The sequence below is a fragment of the Cheilinus undulatus genome, linkage group 10 (assembly GCF_018320785.1).
Source record: "Cheilinus undulatus linkage group 10, ASM1832078v1, whole genome shotgun sequence".
Classification (NCBI taxonomy): domain Eukaryota; kingdom Metazoa; phylum Chordata; class Actinopteri; order Labriformes; family Labridae; genus Cheilinus; species Cheilinus undulatus.
In genome coordinates, this window is record NC_054874.1 from 37,770,631 (window position 1) to 37,790,025 (window position 19,395).

The following is a 19,395-nucleotide window of genomic DNA, read 5'->3' on the forward strand; positions in this document are numbered from 1 at the left end:
ATTTCAGAGCCAAAAGTGGGATTTTATCTAGCTTTTAAAGAGGCTTAGGACCAAGCAGTGCCAGTTCATTTGGTTTGGGGGGAAAATAGAGGCTGAGGAATGCCTTTAGAGGAATAAACATCTTTATTTGCAAAAACAAGCCTCTTGAAAGCCCTGTTTAATGACCCTAAGAAGAAGCAAAAACTCCAAAAATGGTTGAAGATGATGGTTTGTATTTGGGCTTTTGTAGAAATAGGGGGGCAAATTTTGAACTGATTATAAAGAGGAAAAGCAGATTGCACATGCCTGGATGTTAAAACCCATATTGAAATGTTAAAAATAAAAGACTTTATGTCCTATTAAAGCTGTTTAAAATGTTTCACTTGCCATGAATATTAGATAAAATATTTTACTGAATTATTAGCTAAATAGGCAAAATGAAGTCATCTTCAGTTGCCTTTTTTGGTAGAAGACAATAACCTTTATCTGCATGCTTGGGAGTGAATAATTCTGCTGATTTTAAGCTATTAACAGACATTTTATCTCTACAAGGACAGTTGTAGAATGGCAGCCAGGACTCACCTGCTAGTAAGCTGAAAAGCAGAAGATAGCTTTGACTTCAATCCATTATTTTATAACGACTCATGCCAAAAAGAAGTTTACTTAGCAGCTATCATGCTGATGAAATACTGTGATGCTGTAACTCAGCTTAAGTGGAAGCTTCCTCCATACTAGCAGAACAGCCTCTTCTGCCTACATATTATCATTTTAGAGTACAAGTGAGTCATAACATTTATTAAAGTGAACTCTGCCAAGAAGACCTTGCAGAAGAGCGTACTTGCGTGTGGAAACAAATGGAGGCTTACTCTAATGTTCGTTGAAAACGGAGCTGGAGGGTAGTGTTAGGCCCATGTAAGGCAGCATATTCTACCTACTCTGATGATTTTTATTCCATGTGCTTTTCACTTAAAGTTGGCTGTAATTCATTGCCAACTGGGATGATCCTTCTTAAATGTAACTCATTTTTAGAGTATTTTTCAAAGAATTACATCTGCAAATCAGCTCAATACAAAAAAGATAATTTAACAATTTACTGTAAGCCTACAGGGCCTTTGTAGGAATTGAAAATCCTTGGATCCTGTGAGAATGAAGTGTTATAAAGATAAAATGTTTCCAAAGTATTGTAGCAGAGCTGTAATTCTTTGAGGTAAGAAGTTGTTTGTGCTGAGAAAGGCACCTGCAGAGATGCTACAATACATACAGAGAATTCCGACTAAAAGATATTCTCTTAACTCAGTATTTTTCTTCTGTTCATGCTCCTGTCTGTGCTCCTCTGCTCCTCTTTGACGTAGAGTCAATGCTTTCGATGTGGAAGTGATGCCAAATGCTTAACGAGTTGGGTGGCTTGTTGTGTAACGTTCGGTGAGAGGATGAATGAAAGAAAAGCAGAGGAAAAAAAAGGAGATGTAACAAGACTCACAGATTCTTGCAGAGATGGATAGAATAAGAGCATTAAGAAGGGGAAAGGGCAAAAAGACTAGCAATGTGATACAAGGTGCATGTGTTTCAATAATCATGGTTAACTTGTTAGGAAATTAAAGACATTGTGTTGCAGAGATCAACAACATAGGCTGATGATTTTTTTGAAATAAATCATATCTACTGGAAAAAACGCTAAGTGCAACACTGCTTTTGAAAGGATTTAACAATTAGTTGATAGAAGAAATCCCAAGCATTACATTGTTTTATTCAGTATTAGTGTGTGTTGTTACTGTGAGCAGCCGAAGGATCAAATGTTTGATGTTTTAGTACAGTTCAAAGGTTGTTCTTGAACTCAGGCCAACGAAAGCCTTTTCACATAGCACTGTAAACCCTGATGGCTATCCAAATTCATATAAATTAACTTTACTTGATTATCAAGTATAAGTAATTAATTATAGGTTTCACAAGTAATGTGTAATTGCAGGGTGAAGAAACCATTTTATTGTAATTTCAAATAAATTCAACTACAACTGCAACTCTCAACTACAACGTAGGTAAGGCCTAGGTACTTGATCATTTTGATTGAAATTTTTGACAATCATCCCTTAATCTGCAGAGTTTTCCCAGAATACCTTTGGGCATTAGACACTTTTGCACCATGAGTGAAGTTACTACCTAAGTGAATTGCGTCTTGCCTATAGTACTCCATGCTTGAGTTTTATGTATGGGTGCTAAGCATGATGGAAGAGCTCATCCTGGTTCAGAGGGCACTTTTCAATCATTATTGCACCCTTTAAAACTGACAAGTGGAAGGTTGTTAAAAAAGATGATGTAAGAAAGCTTAAATAACTAAAACAGCCACACCAGCCCTGTTTCTCACAGTTAGTAGTACACACTTTAAGTTTTTTAGTAAATAGTACGTGATCACTTCAAGAATTTTTTGCATTCTGCTGAATTTTGTGAAAGATAATCAGAGTTCTCCTAGAATGCCTTTGGACAGTAAACACTTTTGTTCCATGACTGAAGTTATCCACTCAATAAGTGAAGTCCCGCCAGCGTGGAGGAACACTGATACTACATGGCCGATGTACTGAACATGATGAAAAAGCACTTTTTGTTTCGGTGTGCATCTTTCATTCATTGCTATTTGAATTCACAAATGTTAGACTGCTGAGTGGCATAAATGTTTGAAGTTACAGTATATGTGAAAGATTTATGTGAAAATTGAAATGGATGAGAAAAGTAAGTTAGACCAACATAAATTTATAAGTAAAGTTGTGCACAACACTAAAAATGTTTTTGTGACTGCAAAACACAATATCTAGTTTGATTTACTGAGGTCAATTTTTGAATACTTAGTTTTTTTAAGGCAGTTGGGTTGCATGATTTTTTTAAATGTAAGATTTATTGATTGAGTTTTACAGAGTGGGTGCAGCCTAACTGGTAGGCTATCTGCACCCCTGATGCTTTAGAGTCAAACTCTCACAGATGGGTTTATTGTTCTACAGCAATGAATGAAAATAAATGCATCTTGAAATTTTTATGTCATTTTTAGTCACTCATTAAACTTCTTTACTTACACTGAAAATATAGAATTTGCCTTTGTCATGGTTAACTTAACAGTGCCCAAAAAAAGCTGAATCAGTAGTAATTTGGGCAGCTATTTTTTATTTTAGTTGTTATATTGTATTAAGTCTTTACATTAAAATTAGTTTAGTTTTCAGTCCCTTTTTAGTCATTTTAACCTTACAAGTTTTAGTCAATAAAAAGTCCTCACATTTTAGCCTTTACTTTTAGTCAAGCATTTATTTTCTGCTTGCAATAATCTGTATTGTAACATTAATATGCATGTGAAACACTCCTGTTTATGCACTCATGATACTTTTTTACTTTAAAAATGCTGAGGAAAATGCTGTCATACCTTTTATTACAGTGGACAGTGGGTTTTATAAGTCCAAAAATCCAGCCTTAACATTTAGATGTTTTTGTCTCCTTTACAAAAGCTAAACTTACTTTTCATCAGAATTTTTATCATCAAGACCTGCTTTTAGCTAGTCTTAGTCTTGTCTTCTTCATGGGAAAAGGGTAGTAGACAAACATCTTTAGGTATGGTTATAGGCAATGAAATTAACACTGAGCAAAATTAACTTCTAAAAGATTCAAAAGCACAAAGGTTCAGAGGGCATTTAATTATTTTTCTGTTAAAACCAATATATTATAATAATGTATCAACCAACTTATTACCCTCTTTATTTATAGTGTATGCTCTCTAAATAACCTACATTGGCATATTTAACAACTTAAAAAGTACTCTGTAGCTCAAGCAAATGCAATTGCCCTTCTTTCTTGCTGCCTACCTTCTGTGAATTTCTGACTCCACCCTTTAAAAGTAGAGCTGCTTTAAATATTTTACCGCGTAGACATATTCCCATACAGACAGACTAAGTGGACAGGAGCAACCCCAGAGGACAGTTTCTATCTCCATCCACTCTTGAATACACCAACACACATTTATCCTTGCTCCATCTCATAAACACACACACAGTGTTGTCCTTGCACCTTTGCCACACACACACTGTCACATGTAGAGTGATCACAAAATGAGCATTCACGCACAAATGAGCATGTACACTAAAACCAGTTCTGAGGTGGCTGCAGACACACACTTGACATGGATTCATAGTGACAGTTTGCTCACATCAAACTTCACATGGGCATGCACAGACATGCAGGACACACACCCAGAAAAAACAAATACTCGCTGGCACAGCTTCTTTGCCGAACCAGCATCTTGATTATGATGTTCAGTCCTTGCCTCCAGCAGACTTTTAGACAGCTGTACATCACATGCCTCAGATCTAGAAGATGAGGTTAAAAAGGATGAAGGAGGGAAAGGGAAGGGGGAAGATGACAGATGTGGCAGGCAGAGCTTTAAACAGAGGGGATATACGCATACACAGTAATTGATTTTATCATGACAGTACTGACAGTTTCAGCTTTTATTTTTTTTTTTTCTCAAAATAGAAAACAAAATAAAAACAGAAACTAATATTGTTGTGAAAAAGACCAGGATTAAACATGGTTGAAAGTGTTTTTTTCCTCTGATGTGATGTAGCCTGTAGAGTTTATTATCTTAGTCATATAATTATTTCTATCAATCTGTGTCTCTGTGGTCATCTGGGTCTAAAATGTTTCTGGTGTTTTTTTTTTTTTTCTTTTTTTTGCAAATGGTGTAGTAGCCTTTCTTTGACATATTACTTTAATTTATCACACTTGGTGTTATATATTTGCATCAAGTAAATATGTTGACTTTCTTAAATGGTGTGTATTTAATATGATAGATTTGGAATTTTAATTTTTCACTTCTGTGGCTTATATGCACTTAAACTCCCAGAAATTAGCAGGTATTGGCTATGTAAATCAGACATCATCCATAAATATCCGCAACATGCACCAATATACCATCAGGTATTAGTGGTTGCCTAGGTTACCACACACTCAAGGAAACCCATTATGAGCACTGGACATTTTGAATTAAGCCCAGAACATACAATAACCATTAGACTGTCTACTTCCCAACTCCTGTCTCAGCTACGCTTAAGTTATTTCTTCTGTAATAATTAGTGTCTCCTTGTGTACCAGGCTGATAAAATCAAGATGACAATCATTCTTAACAGGAAATTGCTGTTGACTCTTGATATTGGTGCTGAAAACAGCACATTTAAAACTAACAGCTATGATGAAACCTTAAACACAGATGAATTATAATCAAGTATATCTCTTCTTTTTGTTTCTTCTCAGTGTAGCTAGAAGGGAATCCTGCAAGAGGGATTAGCGGTCTGTCAATGAGGAACTACCGGCTCATCTTCTGCCACAACCTGAAGCAGCCATAGATGGTTCAGTGGTTCACTGGTCAGGGGAGGAGAGGATAGGACACACTTTCACTGCTACACGGTGAGTATACACAAAACAACTATAACTTAAAACACTGAAAACATGATAGACACCATATGCACACTTTTATATTTATTTGAATTAACTTGTGTTGTAAACTGAGAAACTTCAGATACATCAGCATGAATTAAACTGTATCGCTTAATAGCACAACTGATTTAAGTTCACAGAAAGTGTCTTTATCATTTGAGCTGCCTCAAGCAGGCAGAATGACTCTCTGTAATCGGAGATAGCATTTCCTTCACTTGATACTGGACAACATGTTTATTGTTATGTGATGTAGGTTGTAATAAGAAAAACAAGCATAAACTACATGTTTGAATGCCACTGACATTCATATGCTTCTTTCAGCAGCATCATGTTTTTATTCTCTGTCCGTCTGTGTCTCTGTCTCCGTTCTTGTGAATTTAATAACTCTCATATGCCTGCAGGGTACTCACTTCTTCAAATTTGGCACAGTCATGCTCATGGCTTCAAGGAGAAACTGATCAAAATTTAGTAATGAAGTCGCTGTTGCCTCAAAACAAAAAACAACAACAAAAACTTGACATTAAAATTCAATGACAGAACTTCATGTTTCAACTTACCCCCAGTTTGATTTCTAGCTGATATAACCATCTTGGGTTCAAGGTTGTTATTCAAATTTTGTGTTCCATCATCCAGCCTTGACAGCAAGTTGGGTTGTTAAAGAGAGATGAAACATTTTCTAGAAGGATAAATGTGGACAATTATTATTTGAAAATTAAAGGGAAAAAAAGAGTGGCACTTCCTCTTTGACAAAATGATCTACTTTTGAAGGGCACACTCAGGCACACAGAGCCTCTGACTAAGACCTTCTCACATTTTGTAAAGATACTGATAAAACCAAAAGTGATGTTTGTACTTCCTGTGAAAAAGATCTCATATTTCTAGAGGAACTAATTCTACTACAATATTTGCAACTCTCACAATTTTGAAATCTTAATTTAATAAGAATATTGAATAATTAATCAAGGAATCAGACATTTTCAAGGCCTATTAGACGCACAGAATGTCAATTCTGCTGCCAGGGGGCTATCAATAAAAACAATAACAAAAGATGATGTTGAGGGTGTTGGGGAATTACCAGTTACTCCCTGCTACCACTCGAAAATCCCCAATACAGTGAACACAAACTGACTCACATAAGTTTAGTTTTCCAATGAATGAGACACTGTCACCTTACAGGATGAGTCAGCATACCATAATATTACCTTATAATATTCTTACTTGCTGTTATAGAAATCTTTTAATGCCAGGTGAGATATTAACATCACAAGGAATTGTTTCCACCTTCATAAAGTTTGAAAGATAAATATTTGGAAAGAAAATTTAGGTGTCTGTGCAGATAGCAATGATAAAGGTGGTGACAAGCTTAGAAAAATGTATCGTTTGAAGTCAGTTTTAAGTAATAAATGACAGAAACCTTGATGATTAAATCTAGAACTGTATGTTGCCTTTCCTCATGAACTGATCCAGTACTGAACCGTGATCCCAAAACTGAGGTATGAACTGAAACTGTGGCCTCTGTGAATTGTTACACTCTTAAAAACACACAGCATGCTCACCAACTCCAACAAATCACCTATAAAAACTAATACCTTTTTCTAATTCCTAGTAAGCATGTTGCTTCATGTCCTCATGCATAAAAAGTTTAACATCAATCAGACAGTCAAACGGCTGAGAAAAAGCAGGTTTCTTATATAATAACAAACTGGTTTAAAACCTGTTATCAGAGGTGTGAGGGGAAGACGGACAGCTGACCACTTCAAACAAGTAAAGCTTCGTTCTTGGCAGAAGAATCCTGTCTGACCACACTGTTACACTCTCTCTGTCTATCTATGTGGCTTCTGTTGACCAATACCATGTCTCCTGCACTTCTAGGTGAGATATACTGAAGCTTTAATCATTTTGAAACAGAATAAGATATCCTTCTTCTGATAAACATTTGGGGATGTCCACCCTCCTCTTTTGAGTGAAATAAACACCATCTGCCACTGTTTGAATCCAGATGACTCACCATCCGACCAACATCAGCAGAGTCCAAGGTTTAACACAAATCATTGTTGCAAATTCTCAATTTTCTTTGCTTTGCATTAATTTCCATTCGACAGCCAGGCTCTGACAGTGACATGGTCCCCTTTGCATGGGAGCTGAGGCGAGATGACGACAAAGAAACCAGCAAAAACACTGCAGGGATGGGAATTTAATTTAAGTAGTGACCTTTAAATGATGATTATGCAACGGATAACTAGATAAATGAAAGAGAAAAATACTTGTCCCACACTGAATCATGTTTATGGAATTTAAAAAGACATCCCCTGTGTGAAAGAATAATCATAAGTTGTCTCTTCATCTTAAATCTGTCTCCTTGTCTTTGTGCTATGGCCACCCAGATGCATGTTAATGAAGCAGATTGGTCTTCTGAATGCAAATATACATACAGCCATTGAAGATAGTTGATTTGAGCCTTATTTTCTGAATATACCATTTAGGAAACACCAACAGTCCATATATACAGAATATTTGCAGTGCATCACAGGGCAATTGACTCAGAATGTACTTAACCATATACTCCACCTCCATTTGTTCTCCCTCCATGAAGGACAAGGTGACAGGTCATCGCTGACCTGTGGCCTGTTGCTGCTGTCCGTTCGACTCCTCCTTCATTTCTGAAGGGAAGGCTAAAACCGTGCAACATAGTCTTAACCAGCCATTCCTCTCCCTTCATGTCATCTTTGTTTGTGACAGAGGTAGAGCATGCACGGATGTCTGCTTATCACTCATCAGTCTCTGCAGGTGATTATTTTGTAAAATCATTCCATCTCACTTTTTGTTCTAAGCTCTGCTCCTCTTGTATTTTTTCTCCTGAAGACGTGAGGTCTTGGCGGGGTTGTGGTGAGGAGGAGGAGGAGGCCATGAGGAAGAGTGTGTCTCCGTTGCCAGGCAATGAGGGCAGGAGCTCAGCCAGCACCACGCGGGTTTTCGGCGTTCCGTTGGAGGAGGTGACACACACGCACACAATCAGTGGCCACGAGGTTCCTGCACTGGTGAAAAACATCGTCGAATACATCGAGGAGCATGGTGAGTGAAAAAAAGAGATTAAATCTGATTATCAAAAGAAAAGTTTTCATAAGCCAAATCATGAAGGTAGGATATCAGGGTTATGAAATCAGTATCTGACAGAGTGTATTTCCATGACTCATACAAACCCACAAGTATGTTGGTGCATTCGTTTTCATGAATTTGACTGGTAAACTGGCAGTCATTTAAATATTATAATATGTATACTCTGAAAATGCACAGAAAATTAAACTGTAAGGAATTATATGTAAATTAATGACAGAAAACTTCATCAGATGCACAATCCAAAGGCAATGAAATTTAGTAATGTTTATTTGATATGTTTATTGTAGATAGGATAAAAGAAAGTGGGGAATGACATGGAAGAATGTTAACGGGTGCACTTTTGAAGATTTTTTAAATTAAAAGGTGATAGTGAGTCACTATGGACATAAAATTAAACATCAATTAGCCCAAAGAAAAGTAAAAAGAAAACAATTTTTTAATGTCAATGCTTCCATCCTGCTTGTCATTACCCCCTCTCTCCCCAGTGTTCAACTCTATCCACTGCCTGTCTTTACAATGACGGCATAAAAGCCCCCCAAAAAATCTAACACATTTTTGTACTAATAATTAAGTTAATTTGTTGTTATATAATGCTTAAAGTCAGTTCACATCCAGGGTAAGGAGTTTACATTATCTTGTAGTTGTTCTGGTTTGCCTTAGTTTTTCTTGGGTTACAATGCTGTATTCTGTATTATATATGTACAGGTAATTTTGTGCACACTTTAAGAAGCTTCCATTCATTGTAAAAATGGGAAGCTCTTGAATCAAGATAAATGGGTATTTTTATTTAGCAAGACTGTTTTCTTATTTTGGATAAAGAGTAGTGTAAAGCAGTACCATTTAGTTTTGATTTTTTTCAGTAAAAAGTCGGGGTGGGGCAGACGTGTATATGAAAATATGCCATGATATTGACTTGTGTGATTTGGTTATTGAATCACTGAGAGAAATAATGATATTCTAAATAAAAACCTATAGTGCTCCGAATAGATTTCCCTCCCAGTGTGACTCACTCTGTCACTGCTTCATGACTCCTCATGGTTGTACTTATGACTTGAACAAGGATGATATGTAAATAGAACATTATTTTCCAAAGGGGATTACATGCTGATAGTTGCAGAATAGTTATAATGTAATCATATTGTTACTGTGGGCCATTCCCACCAAAAGTTGCATTACTTTATATTAATAAGGTCACAGATATCATTTTTAGCCCACTTCTATTGCACTTGTGCACATTAATTATTTGAATTCCACCGTGAGTGTCCCATTTATCATGCCTAAGCTTCTTCTGAGTGCTGTGTTACATCTGATAGCACGCTGTAATGTTTCAGTTTCCCATGCACGCCCGGCTGCTGTTGCCCTGCCGTGACTGCTCTTGCATCATGATAAACCAAAATATGTTGGTTGTGGAGATCCAGTTTATGTGATAAGATGAACTCTGGATGCACTGGGAGACAGCTCCATGGTCTGCTTCCTTCTCTGTTACATAACAGTTCTGTCAACTATGGCTCCACTTGTGAAAACAGAAGAGCTTAGTGAATAGAGAAAACCTACCAAAAGATCTGGACCTGGGTCTTTCCCACAACCGCCCCCTTAAAACATTTTCTTCAAGCCTCACAGAGCAGAAACTTTACTCTTACATCATTGTATCTTCATAAGAGCTGGTTGGCACTTGGACTTGTTGTTCTGGAGGGTGAGAAGATCACAATGAGGCACTTCTACCAGCTAAATTCTTTACACTAAGGAGTCTAAAAAATATATGGGTTTAGCTGGTGATGGTATTGTTCATATGTCCCATTCAGCCAAAAACAAAACCATTAAATCATTTTGTGCCAAAGACATAGTGTTAATTTGATTTATGAGGAAATAGGCAAATCTAGTCATTCCTGTTCACATGCCCTATTGTTCTTAGGCAAGAAGCTGAACACATATTTTATACTTTGATAATCAGACCATCACTTTGCACAATAACACACCATTTGTTACTCAGTTTGTAAATGAATAGATAGGATAGTATAGATAGGATAGGATAGGCATTTGATTAACTTTGTGTGCAGGGATATGAAAAAAAAACAGTTTTACAACAGTACTGTACAGAAATGGTCACATCTTGTCAAAAGTAAGTGGAAATACATATTAAAATAATGATATATCTATTGCTATGTGCATATAAAACAAAAAAAAAATTTGCTGGGTTTCATTTTACCATTATGGCACTTTCAAAGAGGCCTGTTACTACAGATAGATTGTTTCATATATCCATTACATGTAATATATGTCACATTCATTTGTAAAACCTCCCATACAAAGTGCATTGGAGGGACAGGACTTTTGAAAAAAATTCTCAAAAGGTGTCTTCAAAAATCTGGTCTGTAGCATATTGTAATGGAGGGTATAGAGGAAAAATTGTTGTTTACAATAAAGAGAACCACGAAGAGGAGTTGCTGTGCTCTTCTTTCTAAAATAACAAAAGGAGAGGAGATGATCTGTTCCCACTGTTTGTTACTTCAAGCCAGGGATGTTTAATCATCTAGCTGTCTCTGTGATCCTTCAGGAGGAATCATACAGATGTTTATAATTCTGACCTCCATAACTAAAAATTATTTAAAATCAGCCATCTTGGCATCTTGCATGTCTGTGTTTGTTACAATTTTGGAGATGTGCATGGCCAGCTGAAAAATTGCAACAAACCCACGCAAAGGTGCATGTCTGAAGATTTGATTTCATGTTTGACACGGACTCACAACTCCGTGGATGCATTAAACATAAAACAGGCTTTAGTACAATCTACAATACATACAATAGCGTCATTAAATAGGTAAATCAAACAAGTGGACTATTGTTGAGTTAAATGAGTAAATAAATAGGCAGCTACACTGTAAATGGGCAGATAAATTGATTTTTATTGAACATAAGTGAGTATGTGAAAAGATCATGTATAAATAGACAGGAAATTAAAAGGTAAATATGACTGATTTAGTTGGTGTGCTATAACTGAAGTAATTGGAATGCTTCTTAAATACCAACCATGTAATATAAACCGCATCAACCAATTTTCAGTTATGAATAAATAAAGGGGAATGGCAAAAAATCATTTGAGAATTAATGTTCATGTTTAACTATTCCAGGGGGGGAACACAACAAACATAAGCTGTTTTCATTTTCTGGAAAGGAGTATAGGAGATTTAGAAATGGGACATTTTATGCTCTTGTAGTTTCAATAGTATATCAAGAAAAGATTCTAAACACAAATTTAGGAGCATATTTACAAACAGGAAAGTGTTGTATCTAGTAATTTGTCTCTCTCTTCCATTGTTGCTTAAGCACATTATCAAGAAACTGTCTTTTTCCTGTTAAACCAGTCAGGCCAGTGGATTTTAAGCTTCACCTCAGGTCCCCTCAAGTGACCAATGAAGCAGGATGAGGGTTTGTGTGTCCTGGGGGCTGCTTGACCATATGAGGTTATGTAACAACACCCTAATCCAACCATGCCTGTGCTTAGAGTGTTGCTGCCAGTTCAGAAGTTATTCAGCCAGTGAAAAGACCATAATCCCTCTTATCTAATTTGTGTTTGATGTCTGGGGTTTTAGCAAGAGCAGTCTGTTTTAAATATAAATTCTGAAGATAATCAGAAGTTCAGATGAAAATTTAAAATATGGCAGACATAAGCTATGGTATCTGTGACATTAGTTGTTCATATAATTTTGGGATTGACTTCTTTGGTTGACAAATCACAGTGCAATATAGGGATGACTAGTGTTTTATTACAGTCATTAAACATTGATGAGTAAGGGCTTTAGCTGGGTGCTGAAGCCCTCATGTAAAAAGCTGTTTTGTTGATGGCATTACTTTGTTCACAGACACTTTTGCATCCACATTTTTGTCCTGTATTTTTGCAGTTTTTCTTTAAAATGGAAAGAGGTCCTGCTGCACTACTGTCAGCATGTTGACTGAAACCTTAGATGGAGTGTGATTACTTTTCTATGATTCATTGCCCTCTCATATGGCAGAATGTCAAATATACACAATTACATTAAATATCTTTGAGTGATTTGCACAACTGTTATTTCCAAAACTATCACATGCTACTCATACTGATCTGTTCTGCATATACAAACAGTTCTGATTGACTTGTAGTTGTTATAGGAGCTACCAGCGGTAGTAGCTGGAGCTGCAGAGAACATGCACGCAAAATTCCTTGCATGATATCATGTGACAAAACCATACAGGAACATACCAATACACAAGATAAACAGATAGTTTGGTATGTAAAGTGGAGCAAAGTGTAAAAACCGGCTTAACCTCAAGACCCTCTGATGCTGTCAGTTTATCCTTTGAATCGCAAACAAACTCTGTGATGTTGTCAGGCATAGAGATGACAGCAGCCAATGTTTTCATGCAAGTTTAGTACACATATGCATTTTTAAACACTTAAGCTTGTAGGTCTTGTGTTTTTTTCTTGTGTTGACCTCATGTAAGCTTTGTATGAGGATTAAGTCTGCATTGTAGACCTTCACGCTAGTTTGTTGAAGGATACAAATGATTTACCCCACAAGGCTGTGTTCAGATGTTTTTGTCCTTAATACCCAAATCTAGAATATAGCATCACCATATATCATTTAACCATTTATCTGTCTTTGTTTTCCCAGTTTGTGCTCCGCCTGTATTTTCAAATGCAAAAATGCCTGTAGAATCTCAACCCTTTAAGCACAATCAAGTTATAGGCATCCATTTTTAGGACAACCTGGACTATCAGAATGTGCGTGCTGTAAGGATGCCAGATGAGTGTATCAAAAGCTACATGACCAGAAAGAACAATTTAAAGAACAAAACAGAAATGGAATCTCAGTTAGCTCTGTACAAACCATAGCTATATCAACAATGAACGAGTCTATTCACATCTGCTTTAGTTTCTTCAGGCCTTGTCTATCAGGAGAAAAACATAACTTGCTGACAAACACACAACAGAAACTATTACAGTCATCTATCTCCATAAAACCAACTTACATTTTTGCACACAGGTGGTTTTCAACTGTGTAAAATGTGCATGAATTGCATTTAAGGAGCACAAACATCCTCTTTTTATTATTTGGGCCATAAAAGACAATTTTCGTACCTTCCTAACCTGGCTAATAGCTATCTTGTGTCTTGTTGATCTTTCACTGGCACTGATTGGTCACTACAGCCACAAAATCAAAAGAAGAAGAGATTGGAGCATTGTGATCTGCCAGAAGGCTGACAGGAAGCTGCTGTCTTCAGCTTCCAGTGTCAAAATGGAAGACTGATCGCAACACTGCTGTGTTCTTCATCATGGAAATGTAATAACATTATCACAGATTTAGCAATGTGGATTTGTAGTATCAAATTTCTGAAATAAACACAGGATTAAACATCTGGATTAAAAATGTTCTGGAAGGCATACAAAACACCAGGAGCAATCTGTAGACTGGCAAAAAGGTGAGCTTCTGATCACAGTTTACTCCATAGAGATCGGTCTTATGGTTCCTGAGATATTGTAAACAACACAAGCGCTATTGCTTGGTATTGTTAGCAATCCAGCAGGTGTCAGAGGATTTAAGTTGTTTTTGGTAGGGTAGAGAAAAGAAAAAGGCTCATGCAAACAGAAAATAAAAGCCAATGACTAGTTTCTGTTTGAACTTGAACAAGGTGGTAGTTAAAAAATGTATGTGATTTAAATCACATATCAAACCTAGTCATGAATGTGAGTAAGATGCTATGGTTTACCATGAAGCAGTTATTGAATGGATGTACATCAGAAATACATTTGCAACTAAAGGACATTTTCAGGATCCTAGCTAATAAACCACTAGTTCATTGATTCTCAAGAGATTCTAACAATCCTGAGTCTGCTATTTATAGCCAACTCCTGCTAATCCAATCCTTTTCAGAGATCTGCAGAAGGGGGTTTGTTAACAGAATGTGCCCGGAAATGGTTATCTTTCCATTGACTGAGAAATAATTGTTAGTTGGATGGAGAATGTTCAAATGGAGATATGTGGTATTAACACTAGACTTTTTGTACAATAGCAAAACAAAAAGCCTAAAAACAATTTATAATGAAAAAACAAATGTTTTGTGGTGAGTCAGCAGCTAAAATCTTTATAACTTTGACTTTATCTGATCTGTGTCAACAGGTCATCTGGATCTGGAGGGGCTCTTCCTGGTAAATGGCAACGCAGAGCGCGTGGATTGGCTGCGCCAGCGTTATGACAGCGGAGAAGAGGTGGAGCTAGAAAAGGAGGCAGATCTGGCATCAGCTGTCAGTCTGCTGCGACTCTTCCTGCAGGAGCTTCCTGAGCCTGTTATCCCGACGTCCATACAGGGACACATTCTACAGCTGCACCAAGGTGTGTGACAACTACTGCTGCTCCACTACTCACATTTTTCCTTTTTTTTTTTTTTTTTAACCACCTATTATACCCTACCATTTGTCTCAACATCATCTTACATTTCGGAATCTTTTAATCTTATCGGTTAACAAAATGCACTCGTTATGAAGACAGTTATGGATATTATTTCATGAGAAAATAGATAGCAACGTTCAGTCTTTGAATATTTGATGTATGATTTTTGAGCCAAGTCAGACCAATCCAGTCAACAAATAAAGAGATTGGAGTCAAACACGTTGAAAAGATAATGTAGTCATTTTTCTGCTTTAATATTTTTCTCTCTTTCCTGTGTTTGCCTTGTACTCTTTTGCCTCTGTTTCTATCACAGATAATCTACTCTAATCTCCTGTCATTATAATACTTGTTCTTGTTGTCATGCATATTACAGCAGTGGGGGGTTTGTCTGTCCTGTCATTCATTTTAAATGTATTAAAACCAAAAATGGCACAGCTGTATTACAGAATAGAATAATAACCATTTGGCACATTTTCTCCTAATGCCATCTCCCAATCCACTTCATTTTACTCATTTCAGTGGATTGTTTATTAATCTTATGTGTGTGTGCATGTTTACCACAGATTAAAAAAAAATAGTTTAGCTGTGACTTACTTGATAACCCAAAATTCTCTCCACAGTATCTCACAATACATGAATAAAAATCATCTTTGTAGCAACATTGAGGCATAGAAAAGGTTTACAAGTTGTAATGGCTAAGACGACTACAGACCAACACCTTTTCTTCCTTTATAAAGAACAGTTTGTAAGAGTTGTTAGGTGCGATCAAGCCTATTAAATTAAAAACTCTAATCAGAAACCCTACTGTCATCTTTGACTTCTTCAGATTACAGCAATGAAGAGGAGCTATGTAGAAACTTGAAGTACCTCCTGCAGCAACTTCCTCAGCTCAACTACGGCCTACTGCGCTTCTTGTGCCGCTTCTTGGCCAGCGTGGCATCACTTCAACAGGAGAGCTGGAACATCGGGACACTGGCTGCCGTCTTTGGTCCAGACATCTTCCAGTAAGTAACCTACCTGTTAATTTTGATGATTGATCAGTAGATATCCTTCCCTTATAGTTTCATCCTTTGCATTGTTTTCATTATAGTACTGGTTCTGCATCTTAAGCATTAGATGCTGTGAATTTTTAGTTGCACTATTTCTAAGCAGAAATGTCTGGCATTGCAAAAAGACACCAATGCAAAAGTGCAAAAAATTCTCAAATTTCCTCTGTGTGCACTTTGTGCTGGTGGTAAAAGCTAAGGAATGGACAGGCTAGGTGTTGCTCATAAATTTGTGGTTGTCTAAATGGACTTGAGCTTGTGTAGCGCTTTCCTAGGCATCATACTACTCAAAGCGCTTTCACACTGCAGGTCCCAACTACCCATTCATACCCTTTCACACCATTCACTCAACATTCATACACTGATGGCAGAGGTTGCGATAGAGAATTGGACATCAGTATTTGTTGATCACATTCAGTTGCAACCCATTAAAATGCCACTGACGCAGCGGTGGCATGGTTAAGTGTCTTGCCCTAGGACACGCTGACATGTGGGGATGAATATTTATGCTGTTATTTTACCTTAAATGTCTTTGTTCAATTGGCATTACTTATTAGAAATCAGTTTTCACTGTTGCATTAAAAAGGTTTTTTGTTTGTGGTCAGAAAAACCATATTATTTTGATCATTAATCAATAAAAGGATAAAACACGGTGGGGGGGCTTTTTACAGGCATGATATAATGACAGTTTAGTAATGTCATAATAAGATATATTAATGCTTATGTGTAATAATATGCATTTAAGTTACATATGTATTGGGGAGAAAGTGGAGTGGTGCCATTAAAACAGTATCACCCTACTTAAGGAAATTAATGATTTTGGCATAAATATACACTCCGAGGCACTCTTGGACACTTGCATGTGTATTTATTCTGCTATTGCAATTACTGAATATTGACTTGAAGCAATGTACAACCACTATAACATGACCTTTTTTTCTGCGCACAGTCTGTCAACAGAAGCAGAAGACCTTCGGGACCAAGAGTCTGTTAGCAGAGTCCTGGCTGAGCTGTTGGACAATCAAGAGGGCCTGTTTGACTCTGAAGATGACGACGTCTCCACAACCAATGACTATAGCTCCATCAATGAACAGGTACTGCCAAAACTCTTTAATTCTACCTTATACCTATCACTTTCCTTTTTATCTGTGTCTGCTCTGGTGGCATAAAAATAGCAAATGAGTTAGAAAGTAGGACTCAATCAGCACTGAATCTTTCCAAGCTGAGAATTCCAATCAAACTGCAGCAGGTCAGGCATAACAAGGCATAATTTTCACAATAATCATCAACAGCTCTTATATCCTTTAGCTAATGTTGTAAAATGCTTGATACTACTGAACAGAAAGTTCTTGTCACAGCAAAATATTTTTTTAGATGAATCTAGAAGAACCCCACCTAAACACGTCCAAAGACCCGCACACATGCATGTCAAACACAGAGCAAAAATATCTCCTAAATCTGTAGAATGTTGAGCATTGAATCTGACTCTAACTTAAACATTTGCATACCCAGTTTTTCCCATACTGTGTTGAACTCTACATTCTTTTCATATGTTCTGGGAATGCCAATATGACTGGCAGACTAAACAAACTCAAAGGCTTTTCCCCTGTTGCCAGGCAACACAGCCTCAACACTGGGCCAACAATCACACAGTCAACATTTAAGTCACAATGGAATTTTGTTACAAGATAGCATATGCTTAAAAAACTATAATGATACAACCCTTGATTTCTATCTCACAAAGCCGTTCTGCTATAATTCATATCACATTTCTGATTATGTTCTCCTAAAGAGCAGCCGCTCTGCAAAGATTACATATAAATGTTAAAGTTAAAGGCTAGTCCAGCCTTACATGAAAAAGTAAGTGCAGTCTCTATAGGTGGTCACCCATTCAGTTGCGCTCAACTGTCTGCTTTGGGTCTTTTTGGTTTTGCCAATTCCCTATTTCTCACTTCTTTTATGGTTTAGTTTTTAATCCCTACTTAAATGCTTTTTTAACTGATGCCTTTGAAGGAAACTCAGTTCCAGTTTGTCTTGTAACCTTGATCCTGAGCAGTCATAAGTATTAATACTGTTCCTTTTAGTGAAATCTAAAACCTCTGGCTTGTGAGAGAGAGTTTACTAGATTGAAATTTAGTGCAGCAGTTAGCAGGAGTGGAAATTATGATTCCATAAAAATCTTTGAAAATCAGTTTCTATAACTTTCATAGATTTTGTAATCTGCCATTGTTCTCAAATTTATTGGCTGCAGTGCTTTATGAATCAGAATATAACATTACTTAGAGACGGAGTGAGGGAGAGCTGCCAGAGAGCAACGAGCAGACAGAGACGGTGAGAAAAATGTGTTTAGACAAATCATCTCTGCACTAATCCATGTGTCTTATGTAAGAGAGAGGGCACAAAAGGTGGGTGGTTTACAGAGGTAGAGGGAGAAGAAGCAGCCAGGAAGATGGGGCGACAAGATGGCGGGAGAGCAGGGAGAAGAAGAAAGAGAAAGAAAACACAGGGAGGGGGAGATAGCGAGGGAGGGGAAGGATAAGAAAAGAAGCTGGTGATGATGTAACCATGTAACTCACACCTCCAGCCCCTGCACCACGCTGGGCAAGGCTCTCTCTGAACATACCCTCATAAAGGGGATAATCTCCCACACACACACACACACACACACATACGCTTTCACACAGGAGACAAACATGCTCCACACTTGAGGTAAGCCTGCTAACAGACTTAAGAGAAGGTTAAAAATGCCAAAAGTTCAGAATGTCAGTAAATATTAAGCAGATTCTTTCCTGTACAGATTGAACAATGTTCATGAACAATGTTCGAACAATGTTCATTCCTTTTAGACATCCAACGTATTGCATCATGTTTACTTTTTATATTTTTAAAATTTTGAGTACTTTATCAGCTTTTACAAGTTTTATTTTGTTCTACACCAACACTCAATCCAATTCATCCCCTGCCTCTACCACTTAACCCTTTTCCTACAGTTTGCACTTACAGGAGTAGGGCATGCTTGCTTCTTGTTATGTAGGGGTAGGGTGAAGTCCAAGGGTAGGGATGGGTACCTTTAACATTAAACACCGTTTGTAATGTAACATCACAAGTGTTTTTACAAATAACTCCAACATGGAAAATCTGAACTACTGTAACTACCCAGTGATTTTTCTTTATAGTGCACAAATTAAAACCCAGCCCACTACCTCCTATTCCTCTCCTTTCCCTTCTATGAAAAATGTGTATTGGGTCCATGGAGGGCGAATAAGTTAAAAAAAATGAATAATAGATGATGGAGTCAAAATGAATAAATAGATAAATAAAGGTATAATATTTTACAAAATAAAATATTACAAAGTACAAAT

The 19,395-nt window shown here is 37.0% G+C and overlaps 1 protein-coding gene across 4 annotated transcripts in view; it reads left to right on the plus strand.

Annotated features, from left to right (window-relative positions):
- Window positions 1-19,395, plus strand: part of fam13b (family with sequence similarity 13 member B) — a 108,798-nt gene that overhangs the window by 22,452 nt on the left and 66,951 nt on the right. For 3 of the 4 annotated variants that reach the window (XM_041798290.1, XM_041798293.1, XM_041798292.1), the window contains exons 2-6: window positions 5,263-5,415; window positions 8,308-8,517; window positions 14,718-14,930; window positions 15,814-15,991; window positions 16,983-17,127. In XM_041798290.1, coding sequence (XP_041654224.1) covers window positions 8,352-8,517; window positions 14,718-14,930; window positions 15,814-15,991; window positions 16,983-17,127 — 702 coding nt within the window. In that variant the 5' untranslated portion in view covers window positions 5,263-5,415; window positions 8,308-8,351. The remainder of the gene's footprint in view (window positions 1-5,262; window positions 5,416-8,307; window positions 8,518-14,717; window positions 14,931-15,813; window positions 15,992-16,982; window positions 17,128-19,395) is intronic. The other variant, XM_041798291.1, reaches the window with a different exon arrangement.